Raw genomic sequence first — 18,522 nt, 5'->3', positions numbered from 1 at the left:
GACCTACAGCTTCAGATAAAAAAGTGCTGCCAGTGGATCTGAAGCATGGTATGGTTTTATTTTCCAACTGTAAGATCAAATGTTGTCTAGTTTCCCCCCTTGTTTCCCTCTTAAGTAGCTTTAAAGTTTTTAAAATGATTTTTATTGTATATTGTTTGACAGTATTGAATACAGTAAATTCTGTTTTGGCTCTTGATTGAAGAAAAGTAAGATTCAGACCTGTTTTTCATGGCTGAATCATTCTATGAAATTGAAATGATGTAGATGCCTTTAATTTTATACCCACATTCCTCAAATTCAGTCTGACATATTTGGTATCAGTAGAAACTTTAGGATCTCCTCCAGACATCTGTTTTTTGGCTGCACAGCATGAGCAATTAGTGCACCACCTGCAGGTCAGTGGGGTTAACTGATGATGCGGCAGTTTTTTTAATAAATACACTGACCTTGCAGATGTATTTGAAATGCTAAAGTAATATAAAAAGGTGTTATGTTACTATTTTATGACTTCACTCAATTTAAAATTTAAGTTTAAAAGAAATGCTGATTCAGTAACTTTTCTTGATTCTGGTAATCATCCTTTTTTCAACTAAACCCAATCAGAGTCAGCGCTCTCGAGCCTCCAGGGTTCGACAGCACCTCCACTGTGACTCCTGCTACAGCCGGCGCTGCAGGGCTCGGGTGGAGGTCTCGGTATGCTGTGCTTTCGTCCCCTGCCGCCTGCACTGTGGAGCTCTCTTCCACCTGTGCAAAGAGGAGGATCACCTGCTGCTCTGCCCTAACGTGAGGGTGCCCTGCCTCAATGCTGAGTACGGCTGCCCGGTCCACCTGCCCCGCTCCTCGCAGGCAGCTCACCTCCAGGTGTGTCCGGCCAGCGTGGTGTGTTGCTCCATGGAGTGGAACCGCTGGCCGGCCAACGATGCCCATTCTCATCTGAACACACAACTGCATGAAAACCTGCTCAAGGAGAGAGAGCAGAGAGGATGTCTGGACCTGGCCATGGCCCTGAAAGACCAGGACCGCCTCTTTCACTCCATGAAGATGAAGAAACTGTTTCCAGAGCTGATCCAGAGTGTCGAAGAAGAGGAGAAAGAGGAAGAGAGGAAGGAGGAGGAGAGGAGGAAGGAGAAGCAGAGAAAGGCAGCAGAGAGTGTAGCTGCAAAGGAAGCCAGTGGTCACACCTGGAAGTCTTTTAACCTGTTTAATTTCCCCACCCCTGATGAAAAAGAAGTTGAGGATGAGGATGAGGATGAGGGTGAGGTTGAGGTTGCACCTGAGCGGGAGCTAACCCAGGAGGAGAGAGAGGCTATAGCCAATGCCACAGGACTGAGTGCTGATCTTTTAGTGAACTACAACGCCTGGGAGCGGATGTTCAGTATGGAGATGGGTGGCTGCAGGGAGACTGAAGAGGCAGCTGTGGCGGGCCGAGGCCGTGGACAGGCTAAAGGCAGAGGAAGAGGCCTGGCCACTCTGACAGAAGATACAGCAGATACCTCTATGGGTGCCACAGTACCCAACACCTGCACACAGGGGAGCAGTGCATGCATTGCTTTCTCCAAACCCTCCTCCTCCTGTCTGAAGAAGTTTGTTTATGGACATGTGGAGCCGATGAAGATCATCACCGTACGTACCTTCAAAATCCCAACCAGCTTTGCTGCCAGGCAGAGCCGCATCCGCAACCCTGGTTTCTACAGGAGGGAGAGTCGAGCCGTGGATACCAGCGACCTGGGGGTGGGGCCTGGGGAGATGCCTGTGTGGGACGAAGTTCAGGTGAGAGAGAGAAATTCATCCTCCTTTCAATCTTTTTAATCCATCAAGCTTCTTTTGATGAAAATGTCCTTTTTATGTCTGCAAAAGGGGATTTTTTGGCAATTTGAGGGCAGTAGAAGCAAGCTGTGAACGTAACGCCGGCATCATCACCTTATTAAGTTGTCTTGTTGGCAAACAGTTGCCTATTTACACATCCAGCAGGCACAAACAAACTTTGCATTTATTTGTAGTCTTGTTACTGAACACCAATATTAACTTTCCTTTTGGCTCTGTTTTTGGTCTCCACCATCTCCTGAGCCAAAAATCTGGCTTTAAATGTTTCACTGTGTTCACAAGATTGTTGCTAACTTCGTCTGTCTTGGTGCTGAGAAGATCCAATCTATGCATATATATAGACACAGCTAGCCTTAAAGCTCCATGTACTTAATTAATTTGTTTTAAAAAATAGTGAAAAATATTCAAAGACATCGAATTACTTGATGAGTTCAGTGTCGTCATATTAATAGTAACTATAACACTAATAACTCCTGACGAACGTGACCACAAATACACTGAATATTTGTCACATGATGTGTCTGACTGGCTCCTCAGGCCTCTCTGCTGTGCTCCCTGGAGAAGGAGCAGAGGGGTCACCTCATTGCAGAGAGCATATGCACAGACGGTCTGTTGCAAGATGAGGGCACTCAGACCTACAGCTTCCTGTCTGCTCCTTTCCGGAGAAACACGTCGCTGGTTGATCTGACCACTGCCAGACCACTGGAGCTGCACCTTCAGCTGCAGGTGGAGAGCGTCACCAGCCGCCACCACAAGGCCACCTCCGCCTTCACCTTCCTCTGTGGACACACTTTCCAGCGCAGAGAATATGGAAGACATTATAAGTGGGTTTCTGTCTTTTTATGCAGATTTTCTCCAGAATCTGTGTTTTTTAAATTCCTGCCAAGATGGGAGATAAGTCTTCTTCATATTTTCTTTGTTGTTGTAAGATTCCTCTCAGATAATGCAATGTAATGCACAAAAATGTTTTTATTAGGTTTAATTCTGTGATAATCAATATGCTGTCATATGCAGGAATGTCCACAGTGACATCCAGATGAGTGTGAATGGATGGCTCGAGCAGAGATGCCCCCTGGCTTACCTGGGATGCACCTTCAGCCAGATAAGGTTGCAGCCCTCCACGTACGAAGCCAACGTCACCTACAAGTGAGAAAACGGTTCATCTTTATTATTGTTTAGTACTGATGCACCTTTCTTCTCCCCTCTTTAATGAGATATATTCTATGTTAAAGCGACATATTACGGGTGGAACGAAGGACATAGCGTTGAGCAAATTCAGATGTGAAAAAGGCCAATTTAATCTGATATATAATTACTGATATTCATAAAATATGAGATGTTACATTTTTTGCCACTTGGGGGTATCAGAAACAAGCTGTGAACACAAGATATTATCATTTTAAAAAGCTGATATGGCAAACAATTTAGCAGTAAGATTCCTATTTACACATCCAGCAGATACACAACAACATTACTCTTATTCAGAGTTTCTGTCATCTGATGAATGTAAGTCCAGTATTCACTCTGTGACTGTTTCACTTTTTGTTCAACACCTTATAAATCCCCTGCACATAAATAAATCTACTAAATCTACTATAATGCACCTTTAAAGACCATTGCTTCAACTTTGTGTACAGTGAGGATCTGGGCTGCTTTAGCCTCTATCCCACCATCCCTGTGTCTCTGAGTGACGCCTCCCAGCCTCCCAGGAGCTCAGTGGACTCCTCCACCACTCAGAGGAAGAGAAAAGGCCGGGCAGGAGGAGGAGAGGACTCCCTGAGCTCGCTGCCCTACGAGGTGCTGTGCCACATGGCCAGTTTCCTGGACAGTCAGTCCCTGTCCCAGCTGGCTCTGGTGTCCCAGCTCATGAGGCAGGTGTGCTCCACGCTGCTGCAGGACAGAGGGATGGTGACCCTCTGCTGGGAGAGGAGGACCTACTCACACGGAGGAGCCAAGTGGAGGGTGAAGCAGAAGGTAAGCTAAGAGCCTGTTTGTCTATCAGGAGAATCAATGAGGAGTAACAGTGGATCATACATAATAACACTCCCTCCTGCTTAGCTGCTGTAAGCATCACTGATAATTAAAAACACATTTTTATCAGCCTCTCTGTTCCTTCATCTGGGCATGTACAGGACACTTAAAGTTTAGTGAGAAAATGAAATTGAAATTATAAAATGGACATTTTGACAAGCAGATTTCTCCTCATCCCCAGTGGAAACTGCAGTCCTGCAGTCAGAGCTGAACACTCTTTTATCTCTTTATCACCTCTTGCTCTGTGACTTCAGATATGGCAGTTCAGCACCTTGTTCTCTCCTGTGGACACTTGGTGCTTCCAAGACGTCCCATCCATGTCCGAGCACCTGAAGGTGTGTCCCTACTACGAGACAGAGACCAGGACAGAGAAGGTTCGCCTGCCGCGCCTCAAAGTCCAAACCACGACAAGCTGCAAAGGTCCCTCTCTGGTTGACTTGTTCCAGCACAAGAGGATCATGATGTAGTGTTTAGCCCTGATGCGCTGCCTGCTGCTCTAATCTGTTATTATGAAACAGGGACCTTGTTGCATGCTGTGTCCTCTTTTCCCTGCTGAGTTGTGAGATAAATGTTGGAACGCTGATGTAATTTTATGGCAATTATGAGTTAGACTTGAATGCTAAAGTTATGGCTTTAAGGATGACTTTTGCTTCGCAGACAATTTTTCCAATAAGTCATACAGTGAATTAATATGTTTAAAATGCAGTGATTGATTAACTGCCATTGTAAACACTGAATATACATTTTTGGAATAAAACTATATATATATATATATATATATATATATATATATATATATATATATATATATATATATATATATATATATATATATATATATATATATATATATATATAATAACACAATAAATACTTGGGTGGTTGTGTATAATAACGAATATCTTATTTCATGAAACTGAAGTCATGAAATTAAAGTTCTAATTTATTAACTGATAATTAAATGGTCTGAGTTACACTGAAATTTATATTTAAAAAAAAAAAACAGATGTGTAATTTCCCCAATGATCTCATAGAAAACCACAGTTTAGGCAGCATATTGGAGCTGAAAGCTGCCCCTGTGAGAATATTTTTAAGTCTTACTTTATTTTTGCTTTATTATAATGAAAAACATTGCAAGTTACAAGCAAACACTATAAATTCCTCGGGTCCATGAGCCACTGTTCAGCTACATCATGAGGTAGAAAATTGAATTGAACGGAGTCATTTTTCACCAGGAGAAACGCAGCACTGGCTCCCTCTAGTGGCTCTTGCTGGTGTTGCCTGTGTCGGTGAGGATGTCTGCTCTGAGCAGTCTGTAAAGCAGTACTGTGTTCGTGGTGGAGATGAGACTCAGGCCTACTGTCCCCATCGCCAGGACGTGGCGAGGTATGTGTTCACGGTGAGCTGCCAGCCAGCGGCTCATCCAACCCGTCGTACAGACACGAAACACCAACAACCTGCAGAAAAGGCAGAAAGTCAGACAGACACGATGTAAACCTTCACAGATATTTTTTCCTTCAAATTCACAACCGCCATCGATTTAAACCAATGAAACTGCACATGAACATAAAATGATTCTCTCATTGTGTTCAGCAACATTTCTCATGTGCAAATGCACAAACACAACATGTGACAACTGTCCTGTCCAAGAAGCAGTTTGACGTTGTATTTCCACATGTGACCTTTGTGAAACGTCCAGAAGAGACACACTGAGCCACCTACGTTCCCAGGTTGAGCCAGCTGGTCATGCTGTAGGTCACGGAGGGACGAGGGGCTGTAATTTCAGTCCCTGGCCTGTTCCTCTGTCCTGACAGGAGGAGAAGCTGTCTGATATGAAGGAACACAGAGTTGATCTCAATGAGCAGAGACACCGCAGCAAAACCCAGATAGAGACGGGAAGTTACAGCCAAACTGAAGCAGGAGATCACCTGAGAAAAGAGTTTGAAGAAAAGAATCAGAGGTTAACACACACGCAGACACAGAAATATGCAGCAACATGGCTGCACACAGTTCTGCAAGGTCTTAGATTAATCAGTTAATATTGGTGAGAATTACACTGAGAAACCTACTGGGGCAAAACTTTGTAAGGGTTTAGAGTACTTGAGTACTAATTAGTCAATCATTATGCATCATAATAAATATTAAGCCATTTTAAGTTGCTAAGTTGCAAAAAGTCCCTCGATGCTGTAGCTTGTTTCATATTTAATTTCTTTAATCGATCAGGAAGACCTCTGCAGGTGTTGAGAAGCTGCTGTGAGCAGATTTTGGTGCAGATGTTGTGTAGCCTGAAGGTAAGTGATCAGACTCTGCATCTGAGGTCTTGATGAATTAAATATCAAGATATGAAAAAGAGTGACATATTAGAGGAGGATGTACTGGGGAGCATTTACCAGCCTGGCAACCATAAACTCCCGAGCCTTATCTGAAAGCTGCCCTGAAGCATATAAAGCTCCCACACAGCACTGGCACGAAGCAGACCTTGAACTGTGATGTCTAATATAAAGTATCCTACACGTATAGAGAAATGCTTTCCTACCAGACTCTGCTCTGCTTTAAGCAAACACACACGAGCAGGCGCTCTGTGCAGCCTCAGAATGTGTGTTATATTTTACAAAGTTGTGGCCGCGGAGTCACACACACTGAGGCGATGAGCTGCTGCCCTGCTGGAGGTGAATCAGGTCACGACCTCTGCTGCCTGAGATTAAACTGTCACACACACCAAGGCTGAACGCTGGCACAACACTGAAGGATGACTGTGCAGTTTCATTCACTGACCCTGTCATCATTACAACACACAGTTACGTAAGGGGTGGACAAATTAAGAGGAACACCTCAGCATGTTATGAGCAGCACAGAGTTTATATTAACAGCGGATCTTATCACCAGATTGTTTACCTGAGTGAAAGAAGTAATACCATAATGGAAAAATACTCCACTACAAGTGCACTTAGAATATTTACTTCATTAAAAATACAGGCCTCATCAGCAAAAGGCCATTAAAGTTTCAAAAGTAAAAGGGCTTAATTTCATATTGTGCTCACATGATACATATTACTAAATAAAGTTATGTTGAAAAGAACAAAAAAAACTGTGGTCAGTGAGTGGGAGCAATGGTTGGTTTCTGGGTGTTGAACATATGATGAAGAAGGGGGCAAGAGGGACCAAGCAACAAACTCCTACCTCAGGGCTTCTTTACAGGTTGATCCAGCCATTCTGTAGGGTATTTTAGTCTAGAATAATGAATCATTTAATACGATTATGCATGATATAATCGCACGTGTCGAACATAAAGTTTGATGTGCATTAACTACCTTGCTGTCAGACAAATGTAGTGGATTAAAAGCAGCAATATTTCTCTCTGGGATGAAAGAAAGAAGAAAGAAAGGAAGTCTAAAGCAGCATCTGATGTAAATATATGTAAAGTATCTCAAAATTGTTCAGAAGCAAATGTACTCACAGTAGTGACTCTCCACCACTGCACATTACTGAAAACGCTATTTTTGTTATTTTGTCCTGACAAATCTTCAGACTTCTATGAATCAGTAGGACATTTTCCATTAAATCCCCAAATGATCCGTATAAGCATATCGCTAATCTGCTGCAGCTGTCATTTAAAAAAAAGGGCAGTGTTTTTTTCCAGTTTTGGCTGGAAGTAAAACTGCTTGGCTAAATGGATCTTTAAGCTAAGATTAAAAGATTTAACTTGCAGTCTAAAATCTATAAACTGCTGAGTCTGCGATTCATGTTGTGTTTTGCTTTCCTTTTTTACATTCAATGTGTGTGAGATTTTGCTCTATTTACAGAATTAGCCAATACGGTTTGAACTAAAGTACTGCCTGAGGAGCTGGTTCTTTAACATACTAGCATTCACATGGTGGCTCCTTAGAGCGGAGCACACTTCATCCTCAGAAATCATCTGCAAATAGAACACAAGCACTGCAAACACAGAGCGACTCCAGGTCAGACACAACAAAAAAGACGTTTCCAGGGGACACTGAACACTGCTGAACACTTGCTTGTAAGACTAAAGCTAAGCGTAGTTAGCATCTGCAATAATAACTTGCAGTCACAATGTTAAAGCCAAATGTAGTTTTTCTTCTAAATATGACAAAAGTGATGAGTGCTTGTGTTTTATCTACATGCTGCAGCACATTGAGCTCTCTCTGCCACGATGCTACACAGTGTAAAGTGTAAAGTTTATTACTGCAGAGTGGTGGAGGAGCACCTCCCAGGACTGTTTAAATGACTGGTTGAAGGCCACGTCCAAGAAGTCGTTGATAAAATAACCTAGAAGAGAAAGCAAACGAGTTGAATGTAAGCATGCAGCACCACAGCGGGTCGGACTCAGTCTCAGTGAATATATAACTTTATATTAACTTTCTCTCTCTAGTTTTCTCCTCTCTCTCTCGTTCACTGAGGCTCCTCTCTGCTGGACCATGAACCTCGCTCTCTGCTGGCTGCTGGTGCTTCTTCCAGATATTTAGATGTGGATCAGGAGATTCTCTGAAAGCTGTGCTGCCTTTTGTGTGTTTGTGTGGTCTGTCTCGTGACTCAGGTTCTACCTATCTGACAACACCTGAAGCTGCTCAACATCCTCCTGAATCCAAGCTCTTTGCTTATGTTTTACAATCTACATGTATCTGTATTCTTGCCATCAAAATGTGCACGTTGTGATATGGCGAGCATTTGATTTGAAAATGAGGTAAACTAACTTTTAGTAGGTGTGTGAATTTGTGTGTGTTAGTTCGAGGGTGTCACCTGTAGACACAGCTACAAGGCTGTGGGAGAACAAGGAGTGAGAGGAGATCAGGTCCTTCAACATCTGAGGTTGACGGTACAAACTGCATCGACAGAGAGAGAGAGGGAGAAACCTCAGGAAGGGTACAAATGAAAATAAATGACCGCACCAACCCTGACCGTTGTGTCTGCACGCACCATAAAGCAGCCCATGTCCCTGTCAGCGAGCTGTGAGCTAAAGAAGTGCTGATATTACTCCACTTCCAGGCTCTCTTGCGAGCCGACTCCGGTGTTGGCAGGAATCTGACAATCGTGTTGAGCAGTTTGAAGGAGCAGGTGGATCCTCCGATGACCAGAAACGTTGACCTCAAATCCATGACTTCACCACAGAGCCTGGTGCCCTGCGTTCAAATCCCACGTGGTCCTGCGTTCAGGGCCCCGCTGAAACACACTTTGAGGAAAGACAGACTGAAAAACAAAGTGCCGAAGTCTTCGTAACATGCAGCGTGTGTGTGTATGTATGCAATGCGGCCCTTTAACACACATTCCTCCACACTCTTGAATGGATAAACTGGTCTCTGATAACAGGTGAAGGTCATGGTTATGACACGATTCCCTCTCTGGCAAACAATAAATTCATCTACACACTGTTTTCTTGTTCGCGCAGTATTTTTTTTCACTCGGTGAAACTTAACATTTCATCTAACGGCTGGTGAGATATTTCAACGGACTAGGCGACACATGGGCATCAAAAATGAACGAAGAAAAAACAAAAATAGATGAAAATGAAAGTAATAACCAATATATATTTGTATGTTAATATTATGTGTTGTACAGATTAAAATATAACAATATACTATAAAATTATTATTTATTGATTTTTTTTTGCTGTTTTGCACCTTATGAAGATGTATTACACATACACTTACTCACTTATCAGATGGACATGAACAAGGCAATTAAACCATTTCACAAATACAAAAAAGGTGATAATACTTAATTTCACAGCTCTGTAAGTTGTAACGATGGAATTTGGCACCTTGAAGGAAAATATAGGAGTTTATGAAGAGTAAAACATACAGAAACAACGCCTGCCCTCTGACACACATTCCTCCTCTCGCATGAAGTAATAAAAGGGTCACTGATAACAGCTGAGGGGTCGACCATAACACGACTTCATGGCCTGATAAAATAGTTGAATCCCTGTTGAATGTTGAATTTTGTGCTTGCCTGTTGATGAATTTCACATTTTTACATCTTCAGTTCACCTGCTTTGCTCTGACGGAGCTATCCTCTGAGCAAAGACGAATTAATTGGAATTAATTAGTTGGAAGTGTTCCAACTCAACACCATCCTCTCCCTTTAATCAGTACCAAACACTATCATGTCAGGTAGCCTACGCCTTCCAATGTGTTTACCTTTGACCCGTCAGCTTCATTAAACTGAAAACAAACTATAGGACCTGTGACATGAAACATCCCCTGAATCAATACATTAACCTATTAACAGTGGTGGAAAGTAACTCAATGAATTAATTCAAGCCAACTTCACAAGAACAACTTGAGGTTTTTGTACTTTACTTCCAGAGTTTTTCCAGTATTTTGCAGATTCAGATTAATAACAAATACAACAAATAATTCATGATGGATTGTCATAAACTGAGATATCATATAAAATAAATCAGCTCCAGTGATGGACACGTTAATGGATCAATAATTGTAATCCAATAATTGATAAACTTTACTCTGAACTGGGCCGTGTTTTAAATCCTTGAGCTTTGCAGGCATGAATCTTGAAACTTGAAACGATGTGTGAACGACAGAAGGCTACCTCGGGTTTTGTAAGTTGTGCTTTGTTGCCTGTTCATTCAGTGACGACTGCCTCGTCAGCCTTTCTCTACACTGCCGCTGTGAAACACAAAAGACCACCGTCGCCTTTCTCTGCAACAATAACGGGGCTGAACATGACCAGTGACATCACTGAAACTGCTCATTCACCCGACACCCAAAAGTAACTTTTTGGATGATTTTACCTTTGTCTTATCAAACCCAAATCGTCCACTTTTCACAGTCTCCCAGGATCAAGGGATGAGGGTTGGGGATGGACCGGTTGCCGTGGAAATGGACTCCTATCCCATCATTGAGCTGATGAGCAGAAAACAATCTGTGAACGAGGAAAAACTTCTTTCGGCGGAGCATCTGACTTGCTTTTAATGTGTCTGCAGGGGCTTTGTGTATATTTGTGGTGTTTCAATTGAATCAGCGACATGTCTGGGACCAAACCACGTGAGTAACCTGCTCGAATGTTTCAATAACAAATGAGTTGGACAGTTTTCATCAGTCAGTCACTGAATTCAGTTTAGTCTCTGGGTGTCTGAAACAAAAGTAATGATCTGTGTCAATTAAACTACATCTGTAATGTAGTTTAATGTTTAAATTCCTCTAAAATCTGTTTGCATGCACTCGTGTATGTGCTTATTAATGTGTGTGTGTGTGTGTGTGTGTGTGTGTCTGCGTGTGTGTGTGTTCAGCCCGTCAGGAGTTTCCGGACTCTGATCCAGAGGACACATCAGAGGAGCTGACAGAGGTGGTGTGTCTGGAGTCAGACCTGCAGGATGGACAGTAAGGAGGGGGGATGTTCACAACCTGGCAACCCCAAACCTGCTTTTATTTATTCATCACAACTTATTACTGATAAATAGAAAATGATGTATAAGTCAGCAAATGATGATAGCCACACAAATACGTGGCCAAGCATGTATCTCTGATAAAGAAACAAACCAACCAACAACCTGACTAAAACATAATTACTGAAAACAGTAAAGTGGTGATGAATCAAACTAGTCTACAGCCATGCTTTCAACTCTGTGAGGCTGTACTTAGACGCAGCTCTGATTTGAGCTAAATGCTAACATGCTCTCAGTGACAATGTCGGCATGCTGATGTTCATCAGGCACAATGTTTACCAGGTTCAGGATCGTAGTTCAGCATGCTAACATTTGCTAATTAGCAAAGTAACCATAAGGTACAGCTGAGGCTGTTGGAGAATCACTCAGTTCTGCAGTCAAAGTTTTGGACAAACTCAAATTCTGACCAGGGGCTCGCCAGAGTCTGTAGGATTCATCCTGTGGGGACCATGAATGTCAGACAAAATTTCATGGCAGTCACGCTCATAGTTGATGAAATGTGTCAATCTGGACCAAAGTGGACTTCAAGCTCAAGCCTGAATAGAAAGAGAAACACAAAACTACAAAACGAAGATTGCAAGTACAAAATCGTTGCTTTCAAACACACCTTGATGATTAATATACAACTCCACAGACATGAAAGTCTCATTTGGATGTAAAGCTGCAGTGTGTGTGTGTGTGTGTTACCCCAGGATGATGGAGGTGGAGGTGGGACATCACAGCGTGCTGTTGACGCGCAGCGAGGGGAAATTCAGTGCCATCGGAAACCAGTGCACACACTACGGCGCTCCACTCAGCAAAGGTAAAGAGGTGTGAACACAGAGGAAGATAAGCACACCTTCATTTACTCACAGTTACATGTGTCATATGAAGTTTATCCATCATCCGGTTTTTAAGTCTTAAATTATAGCTTTCCTAACACTAACACCGTGCACATTTTGTGTGCGTGTTCAGGGGTTATCACAGGCCACACAGTGCGCTGCCCCTGGCACGGCAGCTGTTTCAACGTCCACACAGGAGATCTGGAGGAGTACCCTGGCATCGACTGTTTACCCTGCCACAAGGTACAAACCAGAGAGACTGACAGACTAACAGACGTTTAGTGTTCGAGGACATTCATCATCATTTTTGTCTTTTTCTCTTTTGAAGGTCAAAATTCAAAACAGCAAAGTGTATGTGTCTGTAAACAAAAAGGTCAGTAGGTTACCTTGTCTTTGTCTGTTCATGTTGCTTCACTGCTTCCTGCCTCATCGCATCTTCATCACACCTGCTGTGTATTATACATGATTTAGACTCTCAGGCTGGAAAAAAGAATAAAGAGTATGGGAACCGCAGTACCAGGAGTTACTCACACTGTTCTGCTGCTGGGAGGAGGTGAGCGTGGAGCACTTCATATGTTTTTGTATATGTGTGTGTGTGTGTGTGTGTGTGTGTGTGTGAGAGAGAGTGTTGCTGTCATTTAAAGCTTTGATAATGGTAATTTAAATGAAGCAAAAATGGCAAAGATCTTTGCCATTTTTGAGCTTCTTCAATGTGAGGATTTGCTGCTTTTCTGTTTTATATCATTGTAGATTTAACAATTAGTTCATTAATTAATGTGTGTGTGATGGTGTGTTAACTCGCAGGAGCTGCGTCGTTGATCTGCGCTGAGATTCTGCGGCAGGAAAACTTTGGCGGCAGAATCATCATGGCCACCAGAGACGACCTTTTACCTTACGACAAAACCCGACTCAGCAAGGTGCTGCAGAGCGACTGACGCCACACGAACATGATGAATATGTGTGTGTTATTTTCTTAATTCACTACCGTTACTTAAAGACACACACCCTGAACCCATCTCACAGGTGATGAATGTGGAGAGTGAGAGCATTCTGCTGAGGAGGATGGAGTTTTTCCATCAGTATGACATCGAGGTGTGGCTCAAGAAAGAGGTGAGTTGATTTGCTTTCTCCTGTCTCCACACAAATGTTGTCTGCAGAGTCAGTTCTGCACCGGACGGTTCGTGACACGTTAATGTCGTCCTGGGACTGAGCCGCTGATCGGGACCTGAGTGTGGGAGGATTCATAGTGCTTCAGATCTAAAGGCCACGTTGTGAAACTCTTGCTGTGTTTACAGGCGCTGTCAGTGGACACAGACAAGAAGACAGTCACATTTGATGATGGTTCAGTCCAGTGCTATGATCAGCTTCTCATCTCAACAGGCTGCAGGTACAGATGAATACACACACAAACACTGATCATGTGTGGAAGGGTGTCATTGTGCGTGCCTTTTAGGGGCCCAGCTACACCTCATCCCACAAATGTGCACACTGATCCTGTTTTGTTTTCCTTGGACTATTTCCCTCTCATAAACCTTCTTATGCTATGAACGATGTTTCTCTAAAGTTTTGTAGCTGAAGAAATGATCATAGATTATCGAGTGCCTCCTTCCCACTCATACAAGCCAAAGAGCATCTAAAGAAGCTGCAGGAGGAAACAAAAATCAGCAAGATTCATTTAGGTTTTAATTGTTTTTGCTCATTTTTAAGTCTATACTTCTATCATAAACACTGGTGTTGTTTGTTGGGTGACATTTGATGTAAAATGTATGAGAAAATAAAAAACACAACAAACACACTCACATAGTCAGTCTGATACAGAATAGAGGACACATTGACATGCACAACAGATGATGTACAGATTCAGTGAAAGCTTTATAAGATAACTGTATCTGAACATCGCACCAGGGAAACGATCACTGTTGCAGCAGCGCCACACTGCACTGCATTGCTTATAAACAGAGTCATGGCCTGTCCTTTAGGGCAAAGGGTCTGGATGTGCCTGGCATGAAGTTGGACAATGTCAAGATGTTGGAGACACCAGAGGACGCCCGGCAAATCCATGCAGCCTGTCTGGGCTGCAACGTCGTCCTCGTGGGAACCTCTTTTGTCGGTACTGTGCAGTGTGCGAAAATGCTTTTTCCTTCAACTTTAGTGGTGCTTTGCAGTGTTTGTCAGGTTTGGGGCTCCAAAAAGTTGCAGTTATTTTCATTTGTCTGCTTTTCATTTGGATATTTTCTACTTCCCGATATTCTCTACTGCACCTTCAATAACTTTTTTTTTTTTCCAGGCATGGAAATCGCATCTTATTTGATTGGCAAAGCCTCCAGTATCACAGTGATCGGCAGCAGTGAGCTGCCGTACCAGAACACCCTGGGTCGTGAAATTGGCAGATTCACCATGATGGTAAGAAAAAAGAGACAGAGAGAGAGAGAGAAAGGCCTGCATGCTGTCGCATTGCTTCTCAGTTCAGTTTCTTTAAACTCTGCTGTTCCTGCAGATGCTGTCGGAGAAAAATGTGAGATTCTACATGAACGATAATGTGACAGAGGTCAAAGGTGTGGGCGGCAAGGTAAAGTGGAAAAATTCACGCTGTGCCAAATTGGTTTTTCAAATTGGGACCACATCATTGAGACACTCTCAGCCTTCCTGTCTCATTGTCCTTGCTTCCTCAAGGTGAAGGAGGTCGTGCTTAAAAGTGGAAAAGTTATCCCAGCAGACGTTTTGATCGTTGGTATTGGTAAGTGCAACGCAGACATCTTTTTTGATTACATCATCTGCATATTTATTATTTGTACTGCTCATTAACTTTATTATTCTTTAATGTCTTCACATTATCAATTAGACGTGTCCTCTAAATCATAATCGCTTCATATAATAAATGTGAAACTTGACCTTTGGAGAATGCATTTTTAGTAAATGAATTATTTTTATTCATTCAGTAATTATATAGCAACGACATTTTTCAGTTTCACATCAGACTGACAAAGAGTTTTGTCATTGGCATGTTGATCTTTAACGAGGTATAACATGTTAATCAGTGAGCTTTAGAAAATGCTGACTTTGCTACCTTTGCTCTCAGTCAGGGCAGCTGATTTAAAGCAAAAAGCATTTGCTTTAAACGTGTTTTTGTAATTGTATTATATTTCCTAATGACACACAGAAAGCCCTGATAGATTCAGTGCTTCAGTGCTAAGGAAAAAAAAAAACACATCTCAACAGCATCAGCAGTAAAACCTGCTAAACCACTTACATCCTCTCTTCCCCCAGGCATCAAACCCAACTCAGAGTTCCTGCGAAGCAGCAAAATACAGATGGACTCGAAAAACTTTGTACTAGTCGACAAGGTCAGCACATAAGTACATAATGCATCATTGTCTGTCAGACCACCGTCTTGAGCAGTTAAATCGGGCACAGGTTCTCCTTCTTCACATCAATCAGCATATTCTGCACCATTCATCATCAGTTCTCTGCCTGTGTCTCCCTCATGCAGTACATGCGCACCAATATCCCTGATGTGTTCTGCGGGGGCGATCTGGCCACCTTCCCGCTGGCGATGGCCAAAAACCAGCTGGTCAACATCGGACACTGGCAGATGGCACAAGCACATGGTAATGTAGTGACAAGTTAAATGTATTTACAAAGTCCGGTCAAACTTATAGTCACACTTCAGATAGGCGTCTAAAAACAATTAAGTTCTTCACTATCTTGACCTGAAATAATTTGCCAGGCATTCTGGGTGATTAAAACTTTCTTCAAACTAAACATGGCAACTCAGCAACCATGTCAAACCAGACTCGAACAAATGAAAACGACTGATTACGTCCTCGCTGTGGCACATTTCCAACAGGTTACTGTCGTCTCTAAAACACTCTTCTTATTGCTCACTCAGCAAAATGTCCAAATTTTGAGCCATGTTTTCTGTTTTTCGTTCCACTGGTCCACAGGTGTCATTGATTGTTACCATGGAAATGCATAAGTTTAGGATTTAAAGTCTAGCGCGTAGGATTTAGTGGCATCTAGTGGTGAGGTTGCAGACTGCAACCAGCTGAACATGAGTTCCAGTTGAACATAAATGTTTGTTTATTGTTGTTCAGGGAGGATAGCAGCTCTGAACATGCTGGATAAACAAACTGAACTCACCTCAGTTCCTTTCTACTGGACCGTCCTACTGAGTAAAACCATCCGATATGCAGGTGGGCACGCACACACACACACACACACACACACACACACACACACACACACACACACACACACACACACACACACACACACATTTGCATATGTTTGTGTGTTTGTTTGTAATCATTCAGTTTGATACAAACCCCATAATACTCAGTGCAGCCTTCATAGTCACATGATTGAGGCTGTCGCAGCATTTTCACACAGACCCCCCCCAACCCCCCCCCCCCCCCCCACACACACACACACACACAAGAGCAGATGCGGGAAGATAGATGCAGCAATATTATTTGGATCATTTCTTTTTGATTCTATTAAGTTATTTTCTATGTTTGTATCTTAACATTTAAGCCAATAACTCACTCACTTACTGGACCCTTTAATCAAAGATCACTTATCATCACTGAAAGTAACTCGTGTTTTTATTGTGGCTGTGTGCAGGCTATGGAGAGGGATACACTGAGATTGTAATGAAAGGAAAGTTTGAGGACAAGAAGTTCCTGGCATTGTACATCAAGTAAGTTGAGAAAAACAGCTGCTGCTGTTCACAAACTACATCTGCACCCAGAAAAATATAACTCCTTTAACAATTGCATTTCCAGATATGTACATTTTTGCTTGTTCTGTTGTTTCACCTGTAGGGACGATGAGGTCATAGCGGCTGCGAGCCTAAACTACGACCCAGCAGTGTCAGCAGTAGCTGAGAGGCTCGTATCAGGAAAAGTCATCACAAAGAAAGAGGCTGAGTATGTAAAGTCTGTCTTCTGTTTTGATTAATCATCTTTTTAAAGTAGATTTTTGAGCCATTTTTTTTGCTCAGGGAACAGTAGAGATTCAGCAGGAAATGAAGGAAGAGAGATGGGGGATGACATGCATCAAAGACCCCCAAACAGATTGAAACAAATTCACTGCATTTGAACTTTGAAGCGGCTAAATACAAGCCTAATTCCAAAAAAGTTGGAATTGACTAATTCGCTGTGTAAAATATAAATAAAAACACAGCCAACGGTTTCACAAAGTGTTCCAGAGCCCATGTACTAATCTCCTTTCTACAGTCATGTGTTCACAAAGTGGTGAACCTCTCTCCATCCCGGCTTGTGACTGACTGAGCCTTTCCAGGATGTCCCTTTCATACCCAATCATGGAGATGATCATGATCACCTGTTACCAATCAACCTGGTTACCTGTGGAATGTTCCAAACTGTTTTTGGAGCGTTCCACCTCTTTCCCAGTCTGTAGTTGCTCCTGTCCCAACTTCTTTGAAACATGTTGCTTCATCAAATTCAGAATAATCAGACATTTACAAAAATCAATGAAGCTGATGAGGTGAAGTGTTAAATATATTGTCTTTGTTCTGTATTCAACTGAGGATATGTCAAACAGGATTAGCAAATGATCACATTCTGTTTTATTTATGGTTAGTGTCCCAACTTCTTTGGAGTCAGGGTTGGGTAACTATTTTATAATTGAATGCTTATCACTGGCTAACCAAGTGCATGAAGTGCTGTAAATCCATATAAAAGCCTGTCCACTCTTTTTCCTCTTCCTGACAGATCAGATGACCTGAGCTGGCTGCAGCTGTCCTGATCAACACTTTCTCCACTCGCCCGCTCAGCACATCATCTGCACGACGTCGACATGCAGCCAGAATGTCATTCATCTGTCTCGTCGTCGCCACCGCTCTCACCAAGGACAAAGAGTTTGGAGACCTGGGTTAAAATGTTTGATCCAGAACAGACAGTTAAAGCAGAATCCACAGTGAAGTTTATATTAACAGCGTTGAAGTATTGGATTTAAACTGTACGTCATGTGAGGGGGACTCCACCATGAAAACAACAGATACCTCAGATGGATGCGGCTTTTGGGACTTCTTTTTTAGTCTTACTATTTTTTATCATTTCATTAGATTTCATTTTTTAATTTTAATGGCTTTATGTCTCCAAAAGGTATTCCAGTAACAGTCCGGAGACATCACATTTAGGATGCCTCAGTATGTTCTCTGCTGTTAATATTCAAAAGGCGGCATATGCTGCTTTTTACTTGGATGGGGCTGCTGGAAAAACACAAGTGACCTTAATGGCCACTGTGGTCCGGTCCAGTGAGTCGGAGGGGGGATTAGGAGAACAGAGGGGGAGTGTGCAGCTCTTTGATGCAGAGATGCTGAAACAGGCAACGGCAACAAAACACACCAACAGGGAACAATAGGCCGTCGACAAATAGCACACAAAGGCAGAGTAACAA

The 18,522-nt window shown here is 42.5% G+C and overlaps 3 protein-coding genes across 3 annotated transcripts; 2 read left to right on the top strand and 1 right to left on the bottom strand.

The window, feature by feature from the left end:
* The first annotated feature begins 17 nt into the window (after positions 1-17).
* LOC139344916 (F-box only protein 40-like) lies at positions 18-4,322 on the top strand. The gene is made up of 6 exons (XM_070983354.1): positions 18-48; positions 604-1,770; positions 2,362-2,648; positions 2,839-2,970; positions 3,462-3,798; positions 4,110-4,322. The coding sequence occupies exons 1-6, from the start codon at positions 46-48 to the stop codon at positions 4,320-4,322; spliced, it is 2,139 nt and encodes a 712-aa protein (XP_070839455.1). The 5' UTR covers positions 18-45.
* A 791-nt stretch (positions 4,323-5,113) lies between these two features.
* On the bottom strand, positions 5,114-8,969 carry LOC139344917 (TLC domain-containing protein 2-like). The gene is made up of 5 exons (XM_070983355.1): positions 8,791-8,969; positions 8,614-8,696; positions 8,060-8,142; positions 5,578-5,783; positions 5,114-5,312 (listed from the first exon to the last, which is right to left on the bottom strand). Exons 1-5 carry the CDS (start codon positions 8,967-8,969, stop codon positions 5,114-5,116), a joined length of 750 nt encoding a protein of 249 aa, XP_070839456.1.
* Positions 8,970-10,858: 1,889 nt separating this feature from the next.
* On the top strand, positions 10,859-17,868 carry aifm5 (apoptosis inducing factor mitochondria associated 5). The gene is made up of 19 exons (XM_070983281.1): positions 10,859-10,877; positions 11,123-11,213; positions 11,971-12,080; positions 12,233-12,342; positions 12,428-12,472; positions 12,571-12,652; positions 12,904-13,016; positions 13,123-13,209; positions 13,395-13,486; positions 14,079-14,209; positions 14,387-14,502; positions 14,597-14,668; positions 14,773-14,836; positions 15,367-15,443; positions 15,590-15,707; positions 16,194-16,292; positions 16,723-16,798; positions 16,923-17,027; positions 17,835-17,868. Exons 1-19 carry the CDS (start codon positions 10,859-10,861, stop codon positions 17,866-17,868), a joined length of 1,641 nt encoding a protein of 546 aa, XP_070839382.1.
* Positions 17,869-18,522: the final 654 nt, after the last annotated feature.

The sequence above is a fragment of the Chaetodon trifascialis genome, chromosome 16 (genome assembly GCF_039877785.1).
Source record: "Chaetodon trifascialis isolate fChaTrf1 chromosome 16, fChaTrf1.hap1, whole genome shotgun sequence".
Lineage (NCBI taxonomy): Eukaryota > Metazoa > Chordata > Actinopteri > Chaetodontiformes > Chaetodontidae > Chaetodon > Chaetodon trifascialis.
Note: the sequence above shows the minus strand (reverse complement) of the source record. Positions and strands in the feature narration are given on the sequence as shown.